This window comes from Bos indicus, chromosome 1, assembly GCF_029378745.1.
Source record: "Bos indicus isolate NIAB-ARS_2022 breed Sahiwal x Tharparkar chromosome 1, NIAB-ARS_B.indTharparkar_mat_pri_1.0, whole genome shotgun sequence".
In the NCBI taxonomy this organism is placed as follows: domain Eukaryota; kingdom Metazoa; phylum Chordata; class Mammalia; order Artiodactyla; family Bovidae; genus Bos; species Bos indicus.
The window spans coordinates 19398376-19422073 of record NC_091760.1 but is presented as its reverse complement, the minus strand read 5'-3'; the positions used below and the strand labels follow the sequence as shown (position 1 = coordinate 19422073).

Genomic DNA, 23698 nt, shown 5'->3' with positions numbered 1-23698 from the left:
CAGGGATGGTTGACTGGACTAGACAGTCTTTGGGTATTTTCAGTAATTTCAAGTGGTGACCACATGGTTCATGGGGAAAAAAGCCCACCAACACAAAAAGCTTCATTCATGAAAATTAGCAATGGCTCAGAAATCCAGAAGTGCTTTTCATCTGCCACCTGAATAGGTGCTCCCTTATGATGGTATTCAGCTCCTTTGTGAGCAAACAGGTGCGAACTGTGCAGGAGACAAAGCTCAGAGGAACTGTGCCCTGGTCTCAGGGCAATCAGCTTGTCATCCATGTGCAGAGAGAAAGGAGGCATTGAGTAGCAGAGCATACTTCCATGCTTTTTACAAAATGACTCATCCACTGAAAGCCTGAATCTTTGTTTACTGAAACACCAATCCCAAGAGGGATGTGAAAAAAGCAGGTGTCTAGTGCCCTAGAAAAGGTACATGATAAGCACTTTCCAATAATTAGCAATTCTATTTGGTTTCTCAAGAGAGGCAGAAAGTTGAAAATCAGCTAGCGCATGTGACAGCCAGTGTTGGTGTGACCTCATTTCCAGTTAAGTTTTGTTGCCACACTAAAAGATGAGAAACAAACGTGTGTGTGTGAGTGTGTGTGTGTGTGTGTGTGTGTGAGATTTAGGTGCAAAGCAATGTGTAAATAACCCAGTGGTATGTTTGTAAATGTTCAGTAACTGGTTTTCAAAAATGAAGACAAAGCCCCAATATGTATTGTCTGTCAATGTGCCTGTTATAAGCACTCTAACCATGGTCAATTTCAAGGCATCAGTGTGACAGTGAACATGAAGTTGGGAACTGATTCCAACTGGTGCCAGTGACTTCAGAGGCTGGATGACTTTTAAAGTTTGACAATGGACTTTAAAAAGTGAATTATAGAGGTTATGATGGAGAACTTTCAGCATCTCACTGTCATTTATTCTATGAAGATGGAGTATGGCCTGGTAGACTTAGTTTTACGATAAAAATCAAAGACAATTTTGCTGCTTGTCAAGAAATAAAAAAATTGGTTTGCTATATGATAAAACTTTTTAAAAAGTTAAAAAAAATTTGAGCAGTGGTCTTACAGTTAATACTTGTCAACATGAGTTATCAAGAGGATAATTGAAAATATACATGTTCACACAGAAAAAACCCACACAAAAATGTTGGTGAAATTATTTTAATTTTACTAGTTGCCTTGATTTAATCAACTAATACTTCTTTCTTTTCTTGGTAAGCAATATGTTCATAATCTTCTTAGAAAATTAATTAGTATATTATACTCAAAGGGGAAAAACTGTTATTTTAGAAATAGTTGGAAACCCTAAGACAAAGTTTATAAAATTCGTTAAAATTGCCATCACCCAGGAAGTATTTAAATATGATTTCTTTATTTCTAAGTGAAATTGATCTCAGATGCAGATTTTTTTTTTCTTGGCTCCATACCACTCCCAGAGTCTTTTCTTAAGTCAATTAAATGCATATCTTTAGTAACAATAAGCAAATCTGAACAAGTTTACTCAACTCTTAAAAAAATAATTTCTTATGCAATAAAGTCTTAAATTTTGTTAGTAGATAATTTGTTTTTAAAGAGTACATTGTAGTCATAAATGTCTTTTAGCTTGAAGTCTGATAGAAAAAATATCTAAGAATCATTTTTATTCTTCAGATTTCAAAGTTAATAAGTCATGACATTTTTCAAATGGAGGAAATAGAATAATAAACAGTCTTTGACTTCAATATACTTTCCGGGCAGCAGAAGCAAAGCATTTCAGCCACATAACGTAATTGCAGTGGAGAAGCTTTGTTGGAACCATCAGACAATGATTTGACTCACATATTATACTCTCTCCTATAAGAAGTAAGGATATTTTTGCTGTGCATCTTTTGCTTTTGGGACCTGCTCCTCTCCACAAGATTTTGTGCATTTTCATCTTAAATGCAATTAGGATCTTTACATAAGATGGCAATGACCTGTTGTAATTCTAGAGACCAGGTTTTTCCACCTGACAATAGTTCTTTAACTTTTTGCTTAGCTATGAACGAATGGTCAAATTATCCTACATGGAGTTAACTCCCATGAAGAATTTTGAAACCAATGAAACTTGCAGTTACATTTATGGGGTATGAAGTACTAGAATGCTTTTTATTTTTAAATGCTTGATTATTTTTAATATGGGCATGTTTTCTTTGTTTGGAAAGCATGCTATCAAAAAATGCTAGTGAGCCAATGGTTTATTAATTTATAGTCTGTCAGTAGGTGGAATCAGCATGTTGAAAAGAATTTCCTACTCATCTTTACATTTATATGATTAATTTACACGATTTATCATGTAAACATTTGTATGATAATTTATGTAATATAAATTATATTATTTCTATGATTAATACAAATACTTTCATTGCTTTGGGAAAAGTAGTAGTTAATAACTTGGCTTCTTAAGATAGAAAGCCCAGAAATACATCCATGTATCATGGGTATCTTATTTTTGACAAAGGAGGCAAGAATATACAATGGGGCAATGACAGCATCTTCAATAAATGGTGCTAGGAAGACAGCTGCATGTTAAAGAATGAAATTAGAATGCTTCCTAAGCTATACACAAAGATAAACTCAAAATGGATTAAAGACCCAAATGTAAGACCAGAAACTATAAAACTCTTAGAGGAAAACATAGGTAGAACAGTTGATGACATAAATCAAAGCTAACCCTCTGTGACCCACCTCCTTGAGTAATGGAAATAAAAACAAAACTAAACAAGTGGGGCCTGATTAAACTTACAAGTTTTTGCATGGCAAAGGAAACTATAAGCTAGCTGAAAAGACAACCCTCAGAATGGGAGAAAATAATAGCAAATGAAACAACTGACAAAGGATTAACTTCCAAAGTATACAAGCAGCTCATACAACTCAATGCCAGAAAAACAAACAACCCAATCAAAAAGTGGGAAAAAGACCTAACAGACACTTTTCCTAAGAAGACATATACAGACGGCTAACAAACACATGAAAAGATGCTCAACATTGCTCATTATTTGAGAAATGCAAACCAGAACTACAATGAGGTATCACCTCACACTGGTCAGAATGGCCATCATCAAAAAGTCTACAAAAGAACTGCCTTATGACCCAGCAATCCCACTGCTGGGCATACACACTGAGGAAACCAGAAGGGAAAGAGACACATGTACCCCAATGTTCATCGCAGCACTATTTATAATAGCCAGGACATGGAAGCAACCTAGATGTCCATCAGCAGATGAATGGCTAAGAAAGCTGTGGTACATATACACAATGGAGTATTACTCAGTCATTAAAAAGAATACATTTGAATCAGTTCTAATGAGGTGGATGAAACTGGAGCCTATTATACAGAGTGAAGTAAGCCAGAAAGAAAAACACCAATACAGTATACTAACACATATATATGGAATTTAGAAAGATGGTAACAATAACCCTGTATATGAGACAGAAAAAGAGACACAGATGTATAGAACAGTCTTTTGGACTCTGTGGGAGAGGGTGAGGGTGGGATGATTTGGGAGAATGGCATTGAAACATGTATAATATCATATATGAAACGAGTCGCCAGTCCGGGTTCCATGCACAATACTGGATGCTTGGGGCTGGTGCACTGGGACGACCCAGAGGGATGGTGTGGGGAGGGAGGACGGAGGAGGGTTAAGGACGGGGAACATGTTTATATCTGTGGCGGATTCATGTTGATATATGGCAAAACCAATACAATATTGTAAAGTTAAAAAACAAAAAAATAAAAAAAATTTTAAAATGAGTCATTATAAGGTCCTATAAGAAGAACTAAAGAACCTCTTGATGAAAGTGAAAGAGGAGAGTGAAAAAGTTAGCTTAAAACTCAACATTCAGGAAACTAAGATCATGGCATCTGGTCCCATCACTTCATGGCAAATAGATGGGGAAACAATGGAAACAGTGACAGACTTTATTTTTTGGGCTCCAAAATCACTGCAGATGGTGACTGCAGCCATGAAATTAAAAGACGCTTACTCCTTGGGAGGAAAGTTATGAACAACCTAGACAGAATATTAAAAAAACAGAGACATTACTTTGCCAACAAAATTCCATCTTGTCAAGGCTATGGTTTTTCCAGTAGTCATGTATGGATGTGAGAGTTGGACTGTGAAGAAAGCTGAGCACCGAAGAATTGATGCTTTTGAACTGTGGTGTTGGAGAAGACTTTTGAGAGTCCCTTGGACTGCAAGGAGATCCAACCAGTCCATCCTCAAGGAAATCAGTCCTGAATATTCATTGGCAGGACTAATGCTGAAGCTGAAACTTCAATACTTTGGCCACCTGATGCAAAGAACTGACTCGTTTGAAAAGACCCTGATGCTGGGAAAGACTGAAGGCAGGAGGAGAAGGGGACAACAGAGATGAGATGGTTGGATGGCATCAATGACTCAGTGGACATGAGTTTGAGTAAACTCCAGGAGTTGGCGATGGACAGGGAGACCTGGTGTGCTGCAGTCCATGGGGTTGCAAAGAGTCAGACACAACTGAGCAACTGAACTGAACTGAACTGATAAGGTCCTATGAGCTTGAATAAAAATATACTAAAAGTCTACAAACAATAAATGCTGGAGAGGGTGTGGAGAAAAGGGAACACTCTTGAACTGTTGGTGGGAATGTAAATTGATACAGCCACTATGGAAGACGGTATGGAGATTCCTTATAAGACTAGGGATAAAACCACCATAGGACCCAGCAATCCCACTCTTAGGCATATATCCTGAGGTAACCAAACTGAAAAAGACACATGTATCCCATTGTTCATTTCAGCACTATTCACAATAGCTAGAACATGGAAGCAACCTAGATGTCCATCGACAGATGAATGGATAAAGAAGTTGTGGTACATATATACAATGGAGTATTACTCAGCCATAAAAGGAACACATTTGAGTCAGTTCTGATGAGGTGGATAAACCTAGAACCTATTATACAGAGTGAAGTGAGTCAGAAAGAGAAAGATAAGTATCATATTCTAACACATATATATGGAATCTAGAAGAATGGTACTGAAGAACTTATTTGCAGGGCAGCAATGGAGAAACAGACATAGAGAACAGACTTATGGACATGGGGAGAGGGGAGGAGAGGGGGAGATGCATGGAAAGAGTAACATGGAAACTTACATTACCATATGTAAAATAGTCAATAGGAATTTGCTGTTGGCTCAGGAAACTCAAACAGGGGCTCTGTATCAACCTAGAGGAGGTGGGATGGGGAGGGAGATGGGAGGGAGGTTCAAAAGGGAGGCTCAGACTATGGCTGAGTCATGTTGAGATTTGACAGAAAACAACAAAATTCTGTAAAGCAATTATCCTTCAATAAAAAACATTAATTAAAAAGAAAATAATTTGACTTTTGATGAGACTTCATCCATATGCTTTACAAAAATACATTTTTGTCACTTTTGGCTATATTCATTTCAGTGAGTATATCTTTTCATCAGATTGTTTATAATATTAATATTAACATTAGATATTGAGCTCGGGGGATGCTTGGATTTCCCTCTTATAATAATTATAGTTTTATAATATGGTAATGCAATTTGGAAATGAAATTTTTAACTATACAAAAAAGAACATACGAATATAAGCCTGACAGCGCTTTTAAGAGACATTGAGGAAAAGTGTTATAATATGAGTCTTTTGAAAACAGTCACAGGGTAGAGTACTAGCAAGCTTTTTATATTTTCTTTTGAATCTGACAATTTACCTTGATATATAAGTGCCCCCCAGCCAGCAATAGAACAAATTCTTCCTGGGGAAAAAACTTGATTTTCTTCTGGTAAACAAATAGGCTGTATATAATCTGGAAATATGAAAGAAAACAAAACAAGGACAAACACACATGCATTTCCAAAAGTTTTAAAAATCAATCCTTTTCAACATTTCATCTAAAAAAAACTTGTGTTTTCATTTTATGCTGCCTGGACATGTTTTAGACATCAATCTTAAGGGAAAGAAGCATTGCAGAGCAGCACTTCTTTGAAAGTGGATTAGGTACCACTGGTGGCCTTCTAGGATCCCCCGCATTGTCTCAATTCTCTGCTGTAATGTACACATCTTAGTTCTGGAATTAGTCATACACATTTGATTTTTAAATCATCGTGGTACTTAATAGAATGTGGTGCCAGTTCTGTGAAAATCTTGGTAAGGCTGTTTTATCAGGGTTAATTAAGAGAAATTTGGGCAAATGTTCTGTGGGGGATTTTTCTTTCCCCCAATTATCCCCACATTAAAAAGGGTCTTAGGCGATTGTTTTACAGGGTACTTATGGAGGCATTAGCACAGCTTGCTGACTTTTTAAGCCCTTCTCCAATAATTTGCAAGCCTCCTAACATTTATTCAGCATCCGAGACATGTAAAACACAGGGCAGACACAAAAGTAGATAAAAAGATAGGCTCATACAACCAACGGCAGCAAGCATGTGCCTTTGAGAAGTGGTCTCCTACACGTGGGGCCTTCCCTGGTGGCTCATGGTAAAGAATCCGCTGTGATACAGGAGACCCGTGGGGAAGATCCCCTGGAGAAGGAAATGGCAACCCACTCCAGTACTCTTGCCTGGAGAATTCCATGGACAGAGAAGCCTGCAGGCTAAAGTCCATGGAGTCACAAAGAGTTATACACAATGGAGCAACTAACACAACTCCTACACATGGAGACCAAATTCCTTAGAAGCACAGGAATGCCAACACTTTCTCCTGACTGGGGACTGGAGAGTCTTCAGAGTAAAGGTTGGAGCTGAGCAGAGCCCTTCAGGATAAGGTTTACTCTCTCAGGTGATTTCTTGTACCTTATTTACATTTTTGGAGGAAGCCCTCCATCTGCCATTTCATTAATATTACTGACTCTCTTTATGAATGGTGGCTGGATGGTAAAGAGTCTATCTGCCAAGGCAAGAGACAGAAGAGACATGGGTTTGACCCTTGAGTCAGGAAAATCCCCTGGAGGAAGAAATGGCAACATAATCCAGTACTCTTGCCTGGAAAATTCCACGGACACAGGAGGCTGGTGGGCTACAGTTTATGGGGTCACAGAGAGTCGGAGATGACTGAGTACAGACACACACACACACACACACACGGATAGCCATTCTCACTCCCTTTGCTCTTTGAACACATGGTCGTCTCACTTTGTCCTATTCCAGAATCTGTAGCAGGTGAACCTACCTTTCTTTTCCATGAGAAAGAGAGGTTGCGTGCAGTAGAGCATGATCTACTTTCTCTGGGTTGCTCCTTGGAGTTGACTGTTATACAGGACTCTGAGAGTTTTATTTTACTGGTCAATTTTCCAGAAAGCTGGATTTAAGCACCTTGATGAAGGTAATTTAACATGTGTCTCCCCATTTCCCAATTCCATTTAAATTATAATGATTTCTATAACAAATTACCCAACTTTTATGGACTATTTATACACTGGTACTGATAATATTTCAAGTCTGATCTTGAATTAATATGGTCAGATAAGATGACTAAAGCTGATTTCTCCTACCTGTGTAGTTCACTTTCATTTCAAGATGCATCATGGCAATGTCATTGTTCTTTCTCCGTTTATTGTAGTGTGGGTTTATGACAATTTGGTCAATCAACCTAGTTTCTATCTGAGGAGAAGTCAGATTTGATGCCATATGCAGGCCTAGCACTGCTTTCCACTTAGACGGCTCCATATTTCTCCTAAAGATTATGAAAACAAAAGAATAAGAAATTTCCCATCCACCACAGTTACACTCTAGAGAAATTCACAGTAGATATTTCAGAACCACTTGTTCATATCTTCAGGTAATCTTGCACTTCTCTGACGAATTCTTCTTTAAAAATATTTCCTTTAATTTCCAAATTGGCGAAGGAGTACATCAAGGCTGTACATTGTCACCCTGCTTATTTAATTTATATGCAGAATAAATCATGTTAAATGCTGGGCTGGATGAAGTGCAAGCTGGAATCCAGGTTGCTGGGAGAAATATCAATAACCTCAGATATTCAGATGACACCACCCTTATGGCAGAAGGTGAAGAGGAACTGAATAGCCTCTTGATGAAAGTGAAAGAGGAGAGAAAAAGCTGGCTTAAAACTTAACATTCAAAAAGCTAAGATTATGGCATCTGGTCCCAGCACTTCACAGCAAATGGATGGGGAAACAATGGAAAAAGTGAGAGACTTTATTTTTTGAGGCTCCAAAATCACTGCAGATGGCGACTGCAGCCATGAAATTAAAAGAGGCTTGCTCCTTGGAAGAAAAGCTATGAACCAAACTAGACAGAATATTAAAAAGCAGAGATATTACTTTACTGAAAAATGTCCCTCTATTCCAAGGTATGGTTTTTTTAGTAATCATGTATGGATGTAAGATTTAGACCATAAAGAAATCTGAGTGCTGAAGGACTGATGCTTTTAAACTGTGGTGTTGGAGAAGACTTTTGAGAGTCCCTTGGAGAGCAAGGAGACCAAACACCTCAATCCTAAAGGAAATCAACCCTGAATATTCATTGGAAGGACTGAGGCTGAAGCTGAAGCTCTAATACTTTGGCCACCTGATGCAAAGAACTGACTCCTTGGAAAAGACCGTGATGCTGGGAAAGATTAAAGGCAGAGAGAAAAGGGACAACAGAGGATGAGATGGTTGGATGGCATCACCGACTCAACGGACATGAGTTTGAGCAGACTCTGGATTGGTGATGGACAGGGAAGCCTGGCGTGCTGCAGTCCACGTGGTCTCAAAGAGTTGGACACGCCTGAGTGACTAAACTGAACTAGATTGTGGTTTTCAACTTATGTTTCCCATTAGAATCACCTGTTTCACTTTTAAATAACACTGTTCTCCTTTCCCTATCTCTGATTTAATAAGTCTGGGATGGAGAGAGGCATTTTTAAATATTCATTTTTAAATTAAGTCTCCATGTTGTTGGTAAGGTTTGAGAACTACTGCTATAGATCACATTCCAGTGTGGAGACCACCTCTTGGTTCAAGGCTCCTTCCAGCAACCACAGTAGCTATGGTAACAATGAAAGGAAGTTCAGCAGCACCTCCTGTTTAGGGGATCACTGAATTCACAGAGGTCACATAAATAATAAAACCTATTATATTTATAAGGTAATACATGAACTTGAGCAGTTTCCACACATAATGAACTCACAATTTTTCATACACAATGTTGACTACTGATAATGTACTGGTAAAGGATAACATTTGTATTATAGGCAAATTAAATTGGAGATTGTATTAGAATTTGAAAGTGTACAGAAATTCCTCAATGTGCTGTTGGTAGGCAACATCTCCATACCAAGAAATTACTGTTGGAAAACTGGTATTAAGCCAACTGAGCCATATTCACAATGAAGTGAAAATTCCAATAACTGTAATATAACAGAACTAGTCATTCAATTCTCTGTGGTCATAAATGCCTAGTTTAACACGGTACTTCAAATATTAGAATCCAAGTCACCTACAAATATATGTAAATATATAAAGGGCATGAAGTTATTTCAAGTCCATCTGTTATGTTTTTACCTATTTATTCATTACTTTGTGTATTCCTCTTAAATAATTACTCCTCTGAAAAAGCTGTATGTATTTTTACTCAGCATTTAATTTATATATTTACTTGATATTTACAAAAAATGCATCTTAAAATTGCCCCACTATTTTCCTACTTTGCATTTAATTGTATTTATTTATATATATCTTGCATTATAGTTTATATAACCAATGCATTATATTATTATTTATATGTTAAATTATACAAACTAATCACTTATAGTTAGTATTATTTAGTAATGATAAGTCATTATTACTTTTGTTCATTTATTATTAATAAATTATTAAATTTACTATTTATAATTAAGTAGCCCATAATCAAATCACTTATAAATACTGAGATAAGTAAGTTATTTATTTAATAAATTATTAATTATTGATTTCATTATGAATGAGAATAAAGTATTGTTTATTAATTGGTATAATTGGTATACTAATTATTATACTAATAACACTATATTAATGGTATAACATTTCAATAATAATTATTAACATTTGTTCAAAGGAAGTATGACCCCATTTTATAGATTTCATTTTGAAGTTGAGTACATTTACTTAAAAAATTTATTGTCTCCTTAAATGTTTCTACATATTTTATATTCAGAAAAAATACAAAAAAGTTCTCAGTGGTATATTCAATTTACTTGCTATCAATTTAAATCAATAAAACAATGCAGCTCGGATAAAATGCAGTTTAGTAGCTAAATTCCCAAATTATCTCTTTTGTATGTACTGTACTCTATCTGAGAACTATTGAAATAACACTGATATGAGAGAATTTGTAGGTAATGCAAAGTTTAGGAATCACCATTTTCTCTCATTATTTTGGTATTTCAAATAGAGAAGCAACACAAACAACAAACTAAGATTAAACATGCATGTTTTAATCTTCTGGTCTAATGTGGCTTACTGCAATGTTATTCTGACATAATTCTTAATGATTTCTGAAATTATTATTCTGCTACAATGAATAGAGCCTCTCTTCCATGTTTCTTCCCACCATCTGTAAGCAGCGCTATAGGTAAGAAATATCTCTCCAACATGTGTCATTTGCACTTCTCTCTCATGTCCTTTCTGCATAACTTTCCGTGTCTATGTAATTCACTTCCCCGGCATGAGCCCCACACTAGCACAAGCCAAGTAAAATGACTACATCCTTTTCTCTGAGCACAAAGACCTGAGACTACGGAAGTCATAGCCAATGGTACTTAAATCTTATGAATGACTGGAGAAATTTGCTAAAAATTCAGATTCCTACATTCTATCTTTAGAAATTCTAATTTAGAAGGTTGGCATGGGACTCAAGAATCCGTACTTTGTAATTACTATTGGTATATTGAGCAATACAAATCCTTCCTAGCTTTTCCATTCATCCAGAGCCAAGAGATGGGGGAAGAAAATCTTCAGAGAAATCACTACAGATGAAGAAAGGGGACTTGGTATGTTTCAAAAATATTTTTGTTTCAAAGCATCTGTAATCTCACACATCAAGGAAAAGCTATAGGAGAGAAGACAGGTTGGGATGGGAACAGTATATAACCCCACTGGATAGGCAGACCCAATCCAGCAGAGGCTAAAGATGGCAGAAATAGGGTATTTTTAGTTAGGGCAAGTGGGTGGAATTTCTGCTACGTTTCATCTTTGCCTGCTCTGTTCAAGCAAAGTGTTATTCTCAGTAGTGAGGAAAAGAAAGGCATAGGTTGAGATGAAATAAAAAGATGTGTGTTCCCGACCTCTGCAACTTCAAAGACTGTGCACCTCATGGCATATACCAGGTGCTCCATCGATGCGGCCCACTCTATGTTGCTCTGTCCTGGGATTAAATAACTTCACTAACGTAAGCATAACAATGTCCAGGGGACATCCCTGGTGGTCCAGTGTTTAGGGATCTGCATTTCCACTGAAGGGAGCATGGATTCTATCCCTGGTTGGGGAACTAAGATCCCATATGCCACTTGACATGGTCAAAAGTAAATATAAATAGTCATCTGATCTGTAAAAATCTTAAAAAAAAAATGTCCATTTGTAAGTGGGATTTTCACTGTGGTAGGAAGTAAATATGTAAAATAATTATCATAGAGCAACGCAATATGCTAAAAGGAAAAAAAGATCAATGGGAACCCATACTATAAACTGAATTTTTTAATATTCTCCCATTTCTAACGGTAGCATAAAGCAACCTCAGCAAGTTTACCCACTGCCAACCCATATGTTTACAGAACTTTTAGTCTCTATTTTCATTCTCCATGAATGGAAAAGAATTCCTAATGGAATAGCCAATTTTCAAAGGCAAGAAAGAATTGGAATGCCACTGAAATGTGCTACTGTTGTCAGAGATCAATAAAGTTTTCAAGAGTATTGGAGGTAATTTTAAAAGAACAAAGGAACCATATTAAATGGGATAACACTGGCTAGCTTTAACAATTTGAGCATCATATAGTAATCACAATAATTATTCTAGTTAATAAAATACATTGTTAATAAAGGGCCATGAGTCCATGAAGAAACTCAAAAGAAAAAAAGCCAAGTGTGTAAAAAGGCAGATGTATTGTAAAGGAGGGTTGACAGGAAGGGTGTGTTCCAATATTATCCTTTCTCATGAATAGGAAAGCGTTTCATACATATGGGACTTTTTATTTCATCTATTAAGTATGTTTTTAAAATAAAGTTATGCATCTATGTGTTTAAGTGTGAAAAGAGAAATAAGTACAGGGAACCAAGACTAAGCCAAACAATCCTCGGCACTATTTGATCTGGTGGATTACTGCTGGGCTTCCCAGATGGCTTTGGTTAAAGAATATACCTGCATTGCAGAAGATGTGGGTTCAGTCCCTGGGTCAGGAAGATCCCCTGGAGAAGGAAATAGCAACCCCTTCCAGTAGTCTTGCCTGGAGAATCCCATGGACAGAGGAGCCTGGTAGGCTATAATCCATGGGATCGCAAAGAGTCAGACATGACTTAGCAACTGAACAACAACAAGGATTATATTTGGAAACTTAATAAATCATCTTTGAGTGCCTTTCTTCACTTGATTCCCCAGACTATCCATGGATTTGGATTTTCCTCTCATTTCACTCTCTACTCTTCCTCAGTTTCTCTTTGCCAGCTCTTTTCTTCTCAAATATTTAGATATTAGAATATTCTAGAATTTGCTTTCTGCCTTCTTCTTTTCTTCATTAACATTAGTTTCAGTGATGATCTTATCCAATGCCATGACTTTAAATACCAGAAATACCCACGTCTCTTGAGTCTCTTGCATTGGCAGGCAGGTTCTTTACCACTAGCACCACCTGGGAAAGCTGGATTCTGAAAGGAAGTTTCAAATTTAATACGCAAAACATCAGAACTTTTATTCCCTTTCTAGTTCTGTTTCTTCCCATTTTCATCATCTCAATAAACTATATGAACACTTATCTTATTGTTTAAAGACAAACCCTTTATTCTTCTCCTTATCTATCTGTTGTAGTTTGGTCACTAAGTCATGTTCGACTCTCTTTTCAGTTCAGTTCAGTTCAGTCACTCAGTCGTGTCCGACTCTTTGTGACCCTATGAATCGCAGCACACCAGGCCTCCCTGTCCATCACCAACTCCCGGAGTTCACCCAGACTCAATGTCCATAGAGTCAGTGATGCCATCCAGCCATCTCATCCTCTGTCGTCCCCTTCTCCTCCTGCCCCCAATCCCTCCCAGCATCAGAGTCTTTTCCAGTGAGTCGACTCTTCGCATGAGGAGGCCAAAGTACTGGAGTTTCAGCTTTAGCATCATTCCTTCCAAAGAAATCCCAGGGCTGATCTCCTTCAGAATGGACTGGTTGGACCTCCTTGCAGTCCAAAGGACTCTCAAGTGTCTTCGCCAAAACCACAGTTCAAAAGCATCAATTCTTCGGCACTCAGATTTCTTACAGTCCAACTCTCACATCCATACATGACTACTGGAAAAACCATAGCCTTGACTAGGTGGACCTTGTTGGCAAAGTAATGTCTCTGCTTTTGAATATGCTATCTAGGTTGGTCATAACTTTCCTTCCAAGGAGTAAGCGTCTTTTAATTTCATGGCTGCAATCACCATCAGCAGTGATTTTGGAGCCCCAAAATTAAAGTCTGACACTGTTTCCCCATCTATTTCCCACTCTCTTTTAGACCCTTTTAACTGCAGCATGCTAGGTTCCCCTGACCTTTACTACTTCCAGAGTCTGTTCAAATTCATATTCATTAAGTTGGTTATGCTATCCAACCATCTCATCCTCTGTCACCCACATCTCCTTTTGCCTTCCTTCTTTCCTAGCATCTGCTGGTGGCTCAGATGGTAAAGTATCTGCCTGCAATGTAGGAGACCCAGGTTCGATCCCTGGGTCAGGAAGATCTCCTGGAGAAGGAAATGGCAATCCACTCCAGTATTCTTGCCTGGAAAATCCCATGGACAGAGGAACCTGGCAGGCTACAGTCTGTGGGGTTGCAAAGAGTCAGACATGACTGAGGGACTTCACGGTCTTTTCTAATGAATCAACTCTTTCCATCAGGTGGCCAAACTATTGGAGCTTCAGTTTTAGCATCAGTCCTTCCAATGAATATTCACAGTTGACTTCCTTTAGGACTGACTGGTTTGATCTCTTTGCAGTCTGAGGGACTCTCAAGAGTGATGTCTCTGCATTTTAAAATGCTATCTAGGTTTGTCGTACGTTTCTATCCAAGGAGCAAGCATCTTTTAATTTTGTGGCTGCAGTCACTGTCTGCAGTGATTTTGGAGCCCAAGAAAATAAAATCTGTTGCTGCTTCTAGTTTTTCCCTTTTTATTTACCATGAAGTGATGGGACTGAATTCCATGATCTTAGTTTTTTTTTTTTTTTTTTTTTCAAATGTTGCGTTTCAAGCCAGCTTTTTCACTCTCCTCTTTCACCCTTATCAAGAAGTTCTTTAGTTCCTCTTCACTTTCTGAGATCACTGCAACTTTAGATGACTCTCAGCATCTGAGCATATTAATAAGATCCAGGCATTTGTCCAGTTTCCTCTAACATAATCTTAGAGCCACCATTGTTTCTTTCTGACTGGTTCCCCCAAATTTACCCTTGCTCCCCTCAGCAGTGGAATCTCTACACAGATACCGGACAAGACAAGGTCACTCTTCCACCTTCCAGGCTCACATCCCACTTACCACGGCCGACTGAGTCCTCACCAGGGCCTAGGATACGGTCTTGCTTATATCTCATATCTTGTTCCTACCCCACTGTCAATCACTTCCTGATTAACAGTGGTAGCAAGGCTTCTCAGTGTTTTTGTTCTCTGCCCTAGCCTGTAATATAAGCATCATTCACACAAAAACTTTGTTGATCTGTAGAGCATTATTACCCCTAAAACTTAGAACAGTGCTTGGCACAGGCTATGTTCACTGGACTTCCCTAGTGGTCTAGTGGTTAAGAATCTTCCTTCCAATGCAGGGGACACAAGTTACACCCCTGGTCAGGGAACTGGGAGCCCCAAACTAAGCCTGTGGGCCACAGTAGAGAACTCACACACCTCAGTGAAGACTCGGTGAAGCCAAAAGCAGAACAAAAAAATGGTGAGTGCTCACTGACTGAAGGAATATATGAAAAACGAGATGCAATCCAGGAGTCAGAAAGATTGAGCACAACCAGTGGTTACACATTTCAGCCAGGTAGAGAGAGGAGTTGCAGATCAAGCCATATCAGCACATGTGATTACACAAAATAAATAAGGGAAGAGAGCTCACAGTGATGCCATCCAAGATGAAGAATTTGTTCTCAAAGTAGAAGTAGCTTCAGGGATCAGATGCTGAAACACTTAGGAAATGAGACTTCTGAGTGGACTAATAATAATAATGCTACCTGTTAATAAAAGTTGGAGAAGGCGATGGCACCCCACTCCAGTACTCTTGCCTGGAGAATCCCATGGACGGAGGAGCCTGGTGGGCTGCAGTCCATGGGGTCGCTAGGAGTCGGACACGACTGAAGCGACTTAGCAGCAGCAGCAGCAGTTAATAAAAGTATGTTATTAAAAGTAGTGCTGATAGCATACTATCAAGGAAATGAGTTATATGATATGAGCCAAAGCTGACTTTATGTAGATGACACCAGATTAGGAATTGGTATCTCTTAGAAAAGGAATCAAGATCCATGCCATAACCAAAACCAAATAAGTCACTAATCTTGAAATCTCTACTGGCTTAGGAAAATACTCTTCATTTTTTTGATCTGTAAAAATTACTAAAATCTTGAAAAAGTGTTACAGGATTTCTGCAACCTGAAGGAGATAATTTATTATTAGCTGATCTCCTAAAACTGTAAGAATAGGTAGATAGAGAAACTAAACCCACAATATTTTTTTCGAGTATGTTTAAGTAGAAATGAAATAATTTTTTAAAACATTATATTTGGGTAGATTCTGTGTCCTAGATCTATCTGTTTGAGGCGTTAAAAAGAATCCAAATTTTAAACTGTAATTGCAGTATCAATTAATTAATGTTGGTGGCTCAGATGGTAAACATGAGTTCAATCCCTGGGTAAGGAAGTTCTTCTGAAAAAGGGAAGGGCAACCCACTCCAGTATTCTTGCCAGGAGATTTCCATGGACAGAGGAACCTGGCAGGCTCCAGTCCATAGGGTCACAAAGAGTCGGACATGACTATTCAGTCATGACTATCGCTCACTGTAGTCAATACTGTTTAAAAAGTTGGTCTTCAAAGTTTTATTATCACTATAAGTTAAATTAATTTAGCACTAAATAAAGCATAAATAGTAATGTGTATTTCTTGTCATACACCAAAACACCTGGTTATGAAATCATCTATTTCAGAAATGTTAACACCTGGTTCAGTAAATTGTTTTAATGAGAAATGAGGTAATCCACATGGTGCATTTGATCTTCTCTGAAGAGCAAATTAAAGAATGGAAGATTGACGAGAGGCTTCTCATCAATGATAATTTCATTATTGTGCTCAAGTTGCTCAATCATGTCCAACTCTTTGTGACCCCACTGACTGTAGCCCGCCAGGCTCCTCTGTTCATGGGATTTTCCCAGCAAAAATATTGGAATGGGTTGCATTTCCTCCTCCAGGAATGTCATCATGGATAGATGTCTATTCAATAGATGTGATCCATACTGTAAATTATAAATGAGTGACCCACCCAGACTGAACAGTAGTCCCTTCTGGAGTGTACTTCAAGGATGGTGATGACTGGGAAGGGGTAAGGGAAGAATTTCCAGGTGGTGGAAATGTTTTATGTCTTGATGAGAGTGTGGTCACACAGACATATGCATTTTCAAAACTAATCAAATTGGACATTAATGATTAGGCATTTTGCATATGTCAGTGGGAAAAAAATGAAAGCAATATTAAACTCTGGTTGCTTTAGACAGTGCTATAGTTCACAATTTTCAAACTACTTTTCCATTCTAAGCTTGAGTAAATCCATAGTTATTTTGTAGACAGCATAAATAAGCTTTGTCACAATTGGAGATGAGTTATAAATATGGAAGGAGAAAAGACTAAAATGTATTCTATTGTGTTTTATTTGAATTGTCCCATTTTGAGTTCATATTTATAAAGCTATGAGAATATAGAGATATGCCCACTGAGAGGGTCTAGAATCAGGGAATACCACCAGTTGTAGGGCTGTGGATGATATTAGTTTTTTAATGTAGAAGGAACTAAAATTGCTGAATGGATTTGGGGTCTCTTATAGAAAGCTTAATTTGAGAGCAAGGGCAGGGAAAGTACAAGATGAACCTGGAACATTTCATTTTGCCAGAAAGTAAGGAAGTTTTCAAAGAATGGGGATATAGCAAGACCAACAAGGGAGCAAGCTTGAAGGGTTTCCCCAAATATAAGGACTTTCTATAAAATAACTTGCATGTATTAAAAAGATATCAAAGACAAGAAAAAAAGGCTGAGAAAGACAAAGATAGTAAGGCTAACAGAAAGGCTGTTTTAGATTAAAGATGAAAGAGACATGGCAACCAAATTGAGTGCATTATTCTTAATTGGTTCTTGGGTGGAAAACATACAAGCTACAAATGTTCTAAAAAACATATTTGGGGCAATTGATAAAAGTAAATATATACTGTATTAATTAATTAGATAATTGTATTGCATGCATGTTAATATCCATGATTTTCTGTGATTATGAAGGAAAATATTCTTGTTCTTAGTTTAAAAAAAATAACAAAGAACACAGTGTAAAGAGGCATATGTCTAACCCACTGTCAAATGATTCAGAAAACAAATATTTCTCCAAAGTGGAGGGAATGAAAGAATGATGAGAAAGTTCTCATAGCATAAAATGTAAACAAATGGTAAATGTCAGTGAAGGTACACAGGATTTCTCTGTATTATTTGCAATTTGGGGGCATGTCTGAAATTTTATCAATATAAACAATTTAGAAAATAAATGTGCTGAGTATCTCATGGGTAAGACTTAGAGTCTTCTTCCACGGACATTTCGTGAGCAGGAGCAATAAAAATTTTATTGCACATTTCTCTAATTCACAAAAGTATTGCCGCATCTTAATTTTGCCCTGGCAATCATCCTAGGAGGTAGATAATCTGTGGACACTCTACAGATGAGATCCTGAAACCCACAGATTGATTCGAAGTCACACAAAGTCAGTGCCATGAAAAAGTGAAAGGGAAAGTGAAGTCGCTCAGTTGTGTACAACTCTGTGAGTCCATGAACTGTACCTGTCAAGCTCCTACATCCATGGGATTTTCCAGGCAAGATTATTGGAGTGGGTTGCCATTTCCTTTTCCAGGGGATCTTTCCAACCCAGGGATTGAACCCGGGTCTCCTGCATTGCAGGCAGACTCTTTACCATCTGAGCCACAAGGGGGCTTCCCCTTAAGTCAGTACCATAAGTACCCTTCAGTCAGTACCATAAGTAGGATCAAAATCCTATTCTCTGATTTGAAGTCAACCTTCCTTGTCTTTAAATCACAGCAAAGTCGGCTCATACTTTCCAAATATCTCTTTTAATGTTGGAAAAAATAAAAAACAAACAGACGCAACAGTAAAGGAGAAATGGAACAAGCACAGGGAAGTTTAGTGACATCCAGGAATACTGCAGCTGAGGGATGGGAAAAGGGGTGTAAACATACAAATGTAGATGGAGAAGAACTGACCAATTAAACCATTTAACTATCCATAGGTGGAAACTCCTGGAGCAGATTTACATCGAGGTCAGGTCAGATCAGGTCACTAGCTTCCCAGGTGGCTCTAGTGTTAAAGAACCTGCCTGCCAATGCAGGATACATAAAAAAATGTGGGTTTGATCCCTGGGTTGGAAAGATCCTCTGGAGAAGGGCATAGCAACCCACTTCAGTATTCTTGCCTGGAGAATGCCATGGACAGAGCAGCCGAAAGGGCTACAGTCCATAGGGCTGCACAGAGTCAGAAATGACTGAAGTGACGTAGCACACAGTACAAACATCGGTAATTTGCGTGGGGCTTCCCCGGTGGCCCTAGTGGTAAAGAACCCCCTGCCCCACCACCCTCCTGCCAATGCAAGAGACATAAGAGATAGTGTTTGATTCCTGGGTCAAGAAGATCCACAGAAGGAGGGCATGACAATCCATTCCATTCTTGCCTGGAGAATCCCATGGACAGAGGAGCCCAGGAGCCCAGTGACAGTTGGATGCGACTGAAGTGACTTAACATGCACACAGGCACAGGTTATTTGTATGGTTTGGTTTCAGTAAGTTTCTTGACTTGGGTTCTCCTTTTTATTAGGAAATTAAGTTTTTCATTGTATAAGTAGAGTTTTAAAAATCAGAGGCAGTATTAACATATTTGTAAGAACATTTTTTGGATAAAACTCTCTGAAATAATATCAGAAACTTTCTTGGTTAGAGACATAAATAAAAAAGAAAGAAAACTCCTGGCAACTGATGAAGAATGAGATATAATACCACTGAGGGGCTAAGGAGAGTGGGTACAATGCAAGGTTGCTGAGGAAAAGTCTGAACCATCAAAATTCTATTACAGCTTACACTTGCTTGCCTTTGTTCAGAATTAAAACTGTGTGAAAAGTTATTTTATGTGCTGTATGACTGAACATGTGTTTATATTAAATGAAAATGTTTTTCCATTTCCTTCATGTATTTGTGGTTTGAAAAGATGCTGTTGATATTCCTAACCTAACCTAGACACCTAACCCTGTGTCTTCAGGGCAGACACACTGATACTATAATCACAGAAAACTCGTCAATCTGATCACAGATTGATTTGATCACAGCCTTGTCTAACTCAATGAAACTAAGCCAGGCCGTGTGAGGCCACCCAAGACAGGCAGGTCATGGTGGAGAGATCTGACAGAATGTGGTCCACTGGAGAAGGGAATGGCAAACCACTTCAGTATTCTTGCCTTGAGAACCCCATGAACAGTATGAAAAGGCAAAATGATAGGATACTGAAAGATGAACTCCCCAGGTCAGTAGGTGCCCAATATGCTACTGGAGATCAGTGGAGCATGATCTCCAAAGCCAAAGTAAAAACAATACCCATTTGTGGATGTGACTGGTGATAGAAGCAAGGTCTGATGCTGTAAAGACAATATTACATAGGAACCTGGAATGTTAGGTCCATGAATCAAAGCAAACTGGAAGTAGTCAAACAGGAGATGGAAAGAGTGAACATCGACATTCTAGGAATCAGCGAATTAAAATGGACTAGAATGGGTGAATTTAACTCAGATGACCATTATATCTACTACTGTGGGCAGGAGTCCCTTAGAAGAAATGGAGTAGCCATCATGGTCAACAAGAGTCTGAAATGCAGTACTTGGATGAAATCTCAAAAATGACAGAATGATCTCTGTTCATTTCCAAGGCAAACCATTCAATATCACAGTAATCCAAGCCTATGCCCCAACCAGTAATGCTGAAGAAGATAAAGTTGAATGGTTCTATGAAGACCTACAAGACCTTTTAGAACCAACACCCAAAAAAGATGTCCTTTTCATTATAGGGGACTGGAATGCAAAAGTGGGAAGTCAAGAAACACCTGGTGTAACAGGCAAATTTGGCCTTGGAATATGGAATGAAGCAGGGCAAAGGCTAAGAGAGTTTTGCCAAAAGAACACACTGGTCATAGCAAACACCTTCTTCCAACAACACAAGAGAAGACTCTACACATGGACATCACCAGATGGCCAACACCAAAATCAGATTGATTATATTTTTTGCAGCCAAAGATGGAAAAGCTCTGTACAGTCAGCGAAAACAAGACCGGGAGATGACTGTGGCTCAGATCATGAACTCCTTATTGCCAAATTCAGACTGAAATTGAAGAAAGTAGGGAAAACAAATAGGCCATTCAGGTATGACCTAAATCAAATCCCTATGACTATACAGTGGAAGTGAGAAATAGATTTAAGGCACTGATAGAGTGCCTGATGAACTATGGACAGAGGTTCGTGACATTGTACAGGAGACAGGGATCAAGACTATCCCCATGGAAAAGAAATGCAAAAATGCAAAATGGCTGTCTGGGGAAATCTTACAAATAGCTATGAAAAGAAGAAAAGTGAAAAGCAAAGGAGAAAAGGAAAGATATAAGCATCTGAATGCAGAGTTCCAAAGAATAGCAAGGAGATATAAGAAAGCCTTCCTCAGCGATCAATACAAAGAAATAGAGGAAAACAACAGAATAGGAAAGACTAGAGATCTCTTCAAGAAAGTTAGAGATACCAAGGGAACATTTCATGCAAAGATGGGCTCAATAAAGGACAGAAATGGTATGGACCTAACAGAAGCAGAAGATATTAAGAAGAGGTGGCAAGAATACACAGAAGAACTGTACAAAAAAGATCTTCATGACCAAGATAACCAGGATGGTGATCACTCACCTAGAGCCAGACATCCTGGAATGTGAAGTCAAGTGGGCCTTAGAAAGCATCACTACCAACAAAGTTAGTGGAAGTGATGGAATTCCAGTTGAGCTATTTCAAATCCTGGAAGATGATGCTGTGAAAGTGCTGCACTCAATATGCCAGCAAATTTGGAAAACTCAGCAGTGGCCACAGGACTGGAAAAGGTCAGTTTTAATTCTAATCCCAAAGAAAGGCAATCCCCCAAAATGCTCAAACTACCACACAATTGCACTCATCTCACCATGCTGGCAAATAAATCCTCAAAATTCTCCAAACCAGGCTTCAGCAATATATGAACCGTGAACTTCCAGATGTTCAAGCTGGTTTTAGAAAAGGCAGAGGAACCAGAAATCAAATTGCCAACATCTGCTGGATCATGGAAAAAGCAAGAGAGTTCCAGAAAAACATCTATTTCTGCTTAATCGACTATGCCAAAGCCTTTGACTGTGTGGATAACAATAAACTGTGGAAAATTCTGAAAGAGATGGGAATACCAGACTACCTGACCTGCCTCTTGAGAAATCTGTATGCAGGTCAGGAAGCAACAGTTAGAACTGGACATGGAACAACAGACTGGTTCCAAATAGGAAAAGGAGTACGTCAAGGCTGTATATTGTCATCCTGCTTATTTAACTTATATGCAGAGTACATCATGAGAAATGCTGGGCTGGAAGAAGCACAAGCTGGAATGAAGGTTGCTGTGAGAAATATCAATAACCACAGATATGCAGATGACACCACCTTTATGACAGAAATTGAAGCAGAACTAAAAAGCCTCTTGATGAAAGTGAAAGAGGAGAGTGAAAAAGTTGACTTAAAGCTCAACATTCAGAAAATGAAGATCATGGCATCCGGTCCCATCACTTCATGGCAAGCAGATGGGGAAACAGTGGAAACAGTGTCAGACTTTATTTTTTGGGGCTCCAAAATCACCATAGGTGGTGATTGCACCCATGAAATTAAAATACACTTATTCCTTGGAAGAAAAGTTATGACCAACCTAGATAGCATATTCAAAAGCAGAGACATTACTTTGCCAACAAAGGTTGGTCTAGTCAAGGCAAAACTCCAGTGGTCAGGTATGGATGTGAGAGTTGAACTGTGAAGAAAGCTGAGCACCGAAGAATTGATGCTTTTGAACTGTGGTGTTGGAGAAGACTCTTGAGAGTCCCTTGGACTGCAAGGAGATCCAACCAGTCCATTCTAAAGGAGATCAGTCCTGGTGTTCTTTGGAGGGAATGATGCTAAAGCTGAAACTTCAATACTTTGGCCACCTCATGTGAAGAGTGGACTCATTGGAAAAGACTCTGATGCTTGGAAGGATTGGGGGCAGGAGGAGAAGGGGACGACAGAGGATGAGATGGCTGGATGGCATCACTGACTTGATGGACATGAGTTTGCGTGAACTCTGGGAGTTGGTGTTGGACAGGGAGGCCTGGTATGCTGCAATTCATGGGGTTGGAAAGAGTCAGACATGACTGAGCTACTGAACTGAACTGAACTGAACCCATAATAAGTACATCTGTAAAGTAGATAATTGAAAGATGTCATTCACGTCACTGCAAGCCTAGCTGACATTTAGAAAACATATGTTCTGCAAGAACATCGGATGGATGAATTTATCATATCTGATGTTAATACAGTAAGTTGGTCTCTTACTAAGACCTACCTATGGTGCAGCAGAAAACACTGAATTTCTAGCTAAAGATACCTTTTACCTATAACATAGTTGGGATAGAGGTTACCATTGGTGACATGTCCAACGCATAGAGTATGTGTAGGTAAAGGTTGAAGTCTTGTTTAGCAGGGAATGGGAAAATTGACTGCTACAGATTTTTTTTTTTTTTTATGATATGGTAGGAAAAAAAAGATTAAAATAGAGTTATCAAGAAGCAGCAAAATGAAGGTACAGTTTAGATATGGGAAAGGCTTTAATATTTTCACCCAGATACAATGTAATGCACAGACTCAGAACTTTAGAAGCAGACAGACAGTACCTTGGAGAGTCCTCATGAAGCCCAGGTAACTGGCCAAACTACAAATCAGGGTCCTCACCTCTAGGCTCCCAGCTTTCTCAGTGTGAGTTTGCGCTCATTCTGGTATGATAGATATTTCACATTAGGCTCAATTCATTAATACTCATTCTCCCTGGACCTCCCTGTCTCCCAAACGATTTTGACTGCCTTTGTGGTTGACAGTTTATCTCCATTCATCCAAGAACTTTCAGTGTTAGTGTTTATACAAAGTTA

At 38.5% G+C, this 23698-nt stretch overlaps 1 protein-coding gene across 2 annotated transcripts in view; it reads right to left on the bottom strand.

The window, feature by feature from the left end:
- The window catches only part of TMPRSS15 (transmembrane serine protease 15), a 142393-nt gene that overhangs the window by 5191 nt on the left and 113504 nt on the right, over window positions 1–23698 (bottom strand). For both annotated transcript variants that reach the window (XM_019961132.2, XM_019961208.2), the window contains 2 exons: window positions 7529–7710; window positions 5750–5845 (listed from right to left, as the gene is read on the bottom strand). In XM_019961132.2, the coding sequence (XP_019816691.2) occupies window positions 5750–5845; window positions 7529–7710 (278 nt within the window). The remainder of the gene's footprint in view (window positions 1–5749; window positions 5846–7528; window positions 7711–23698) is intronic.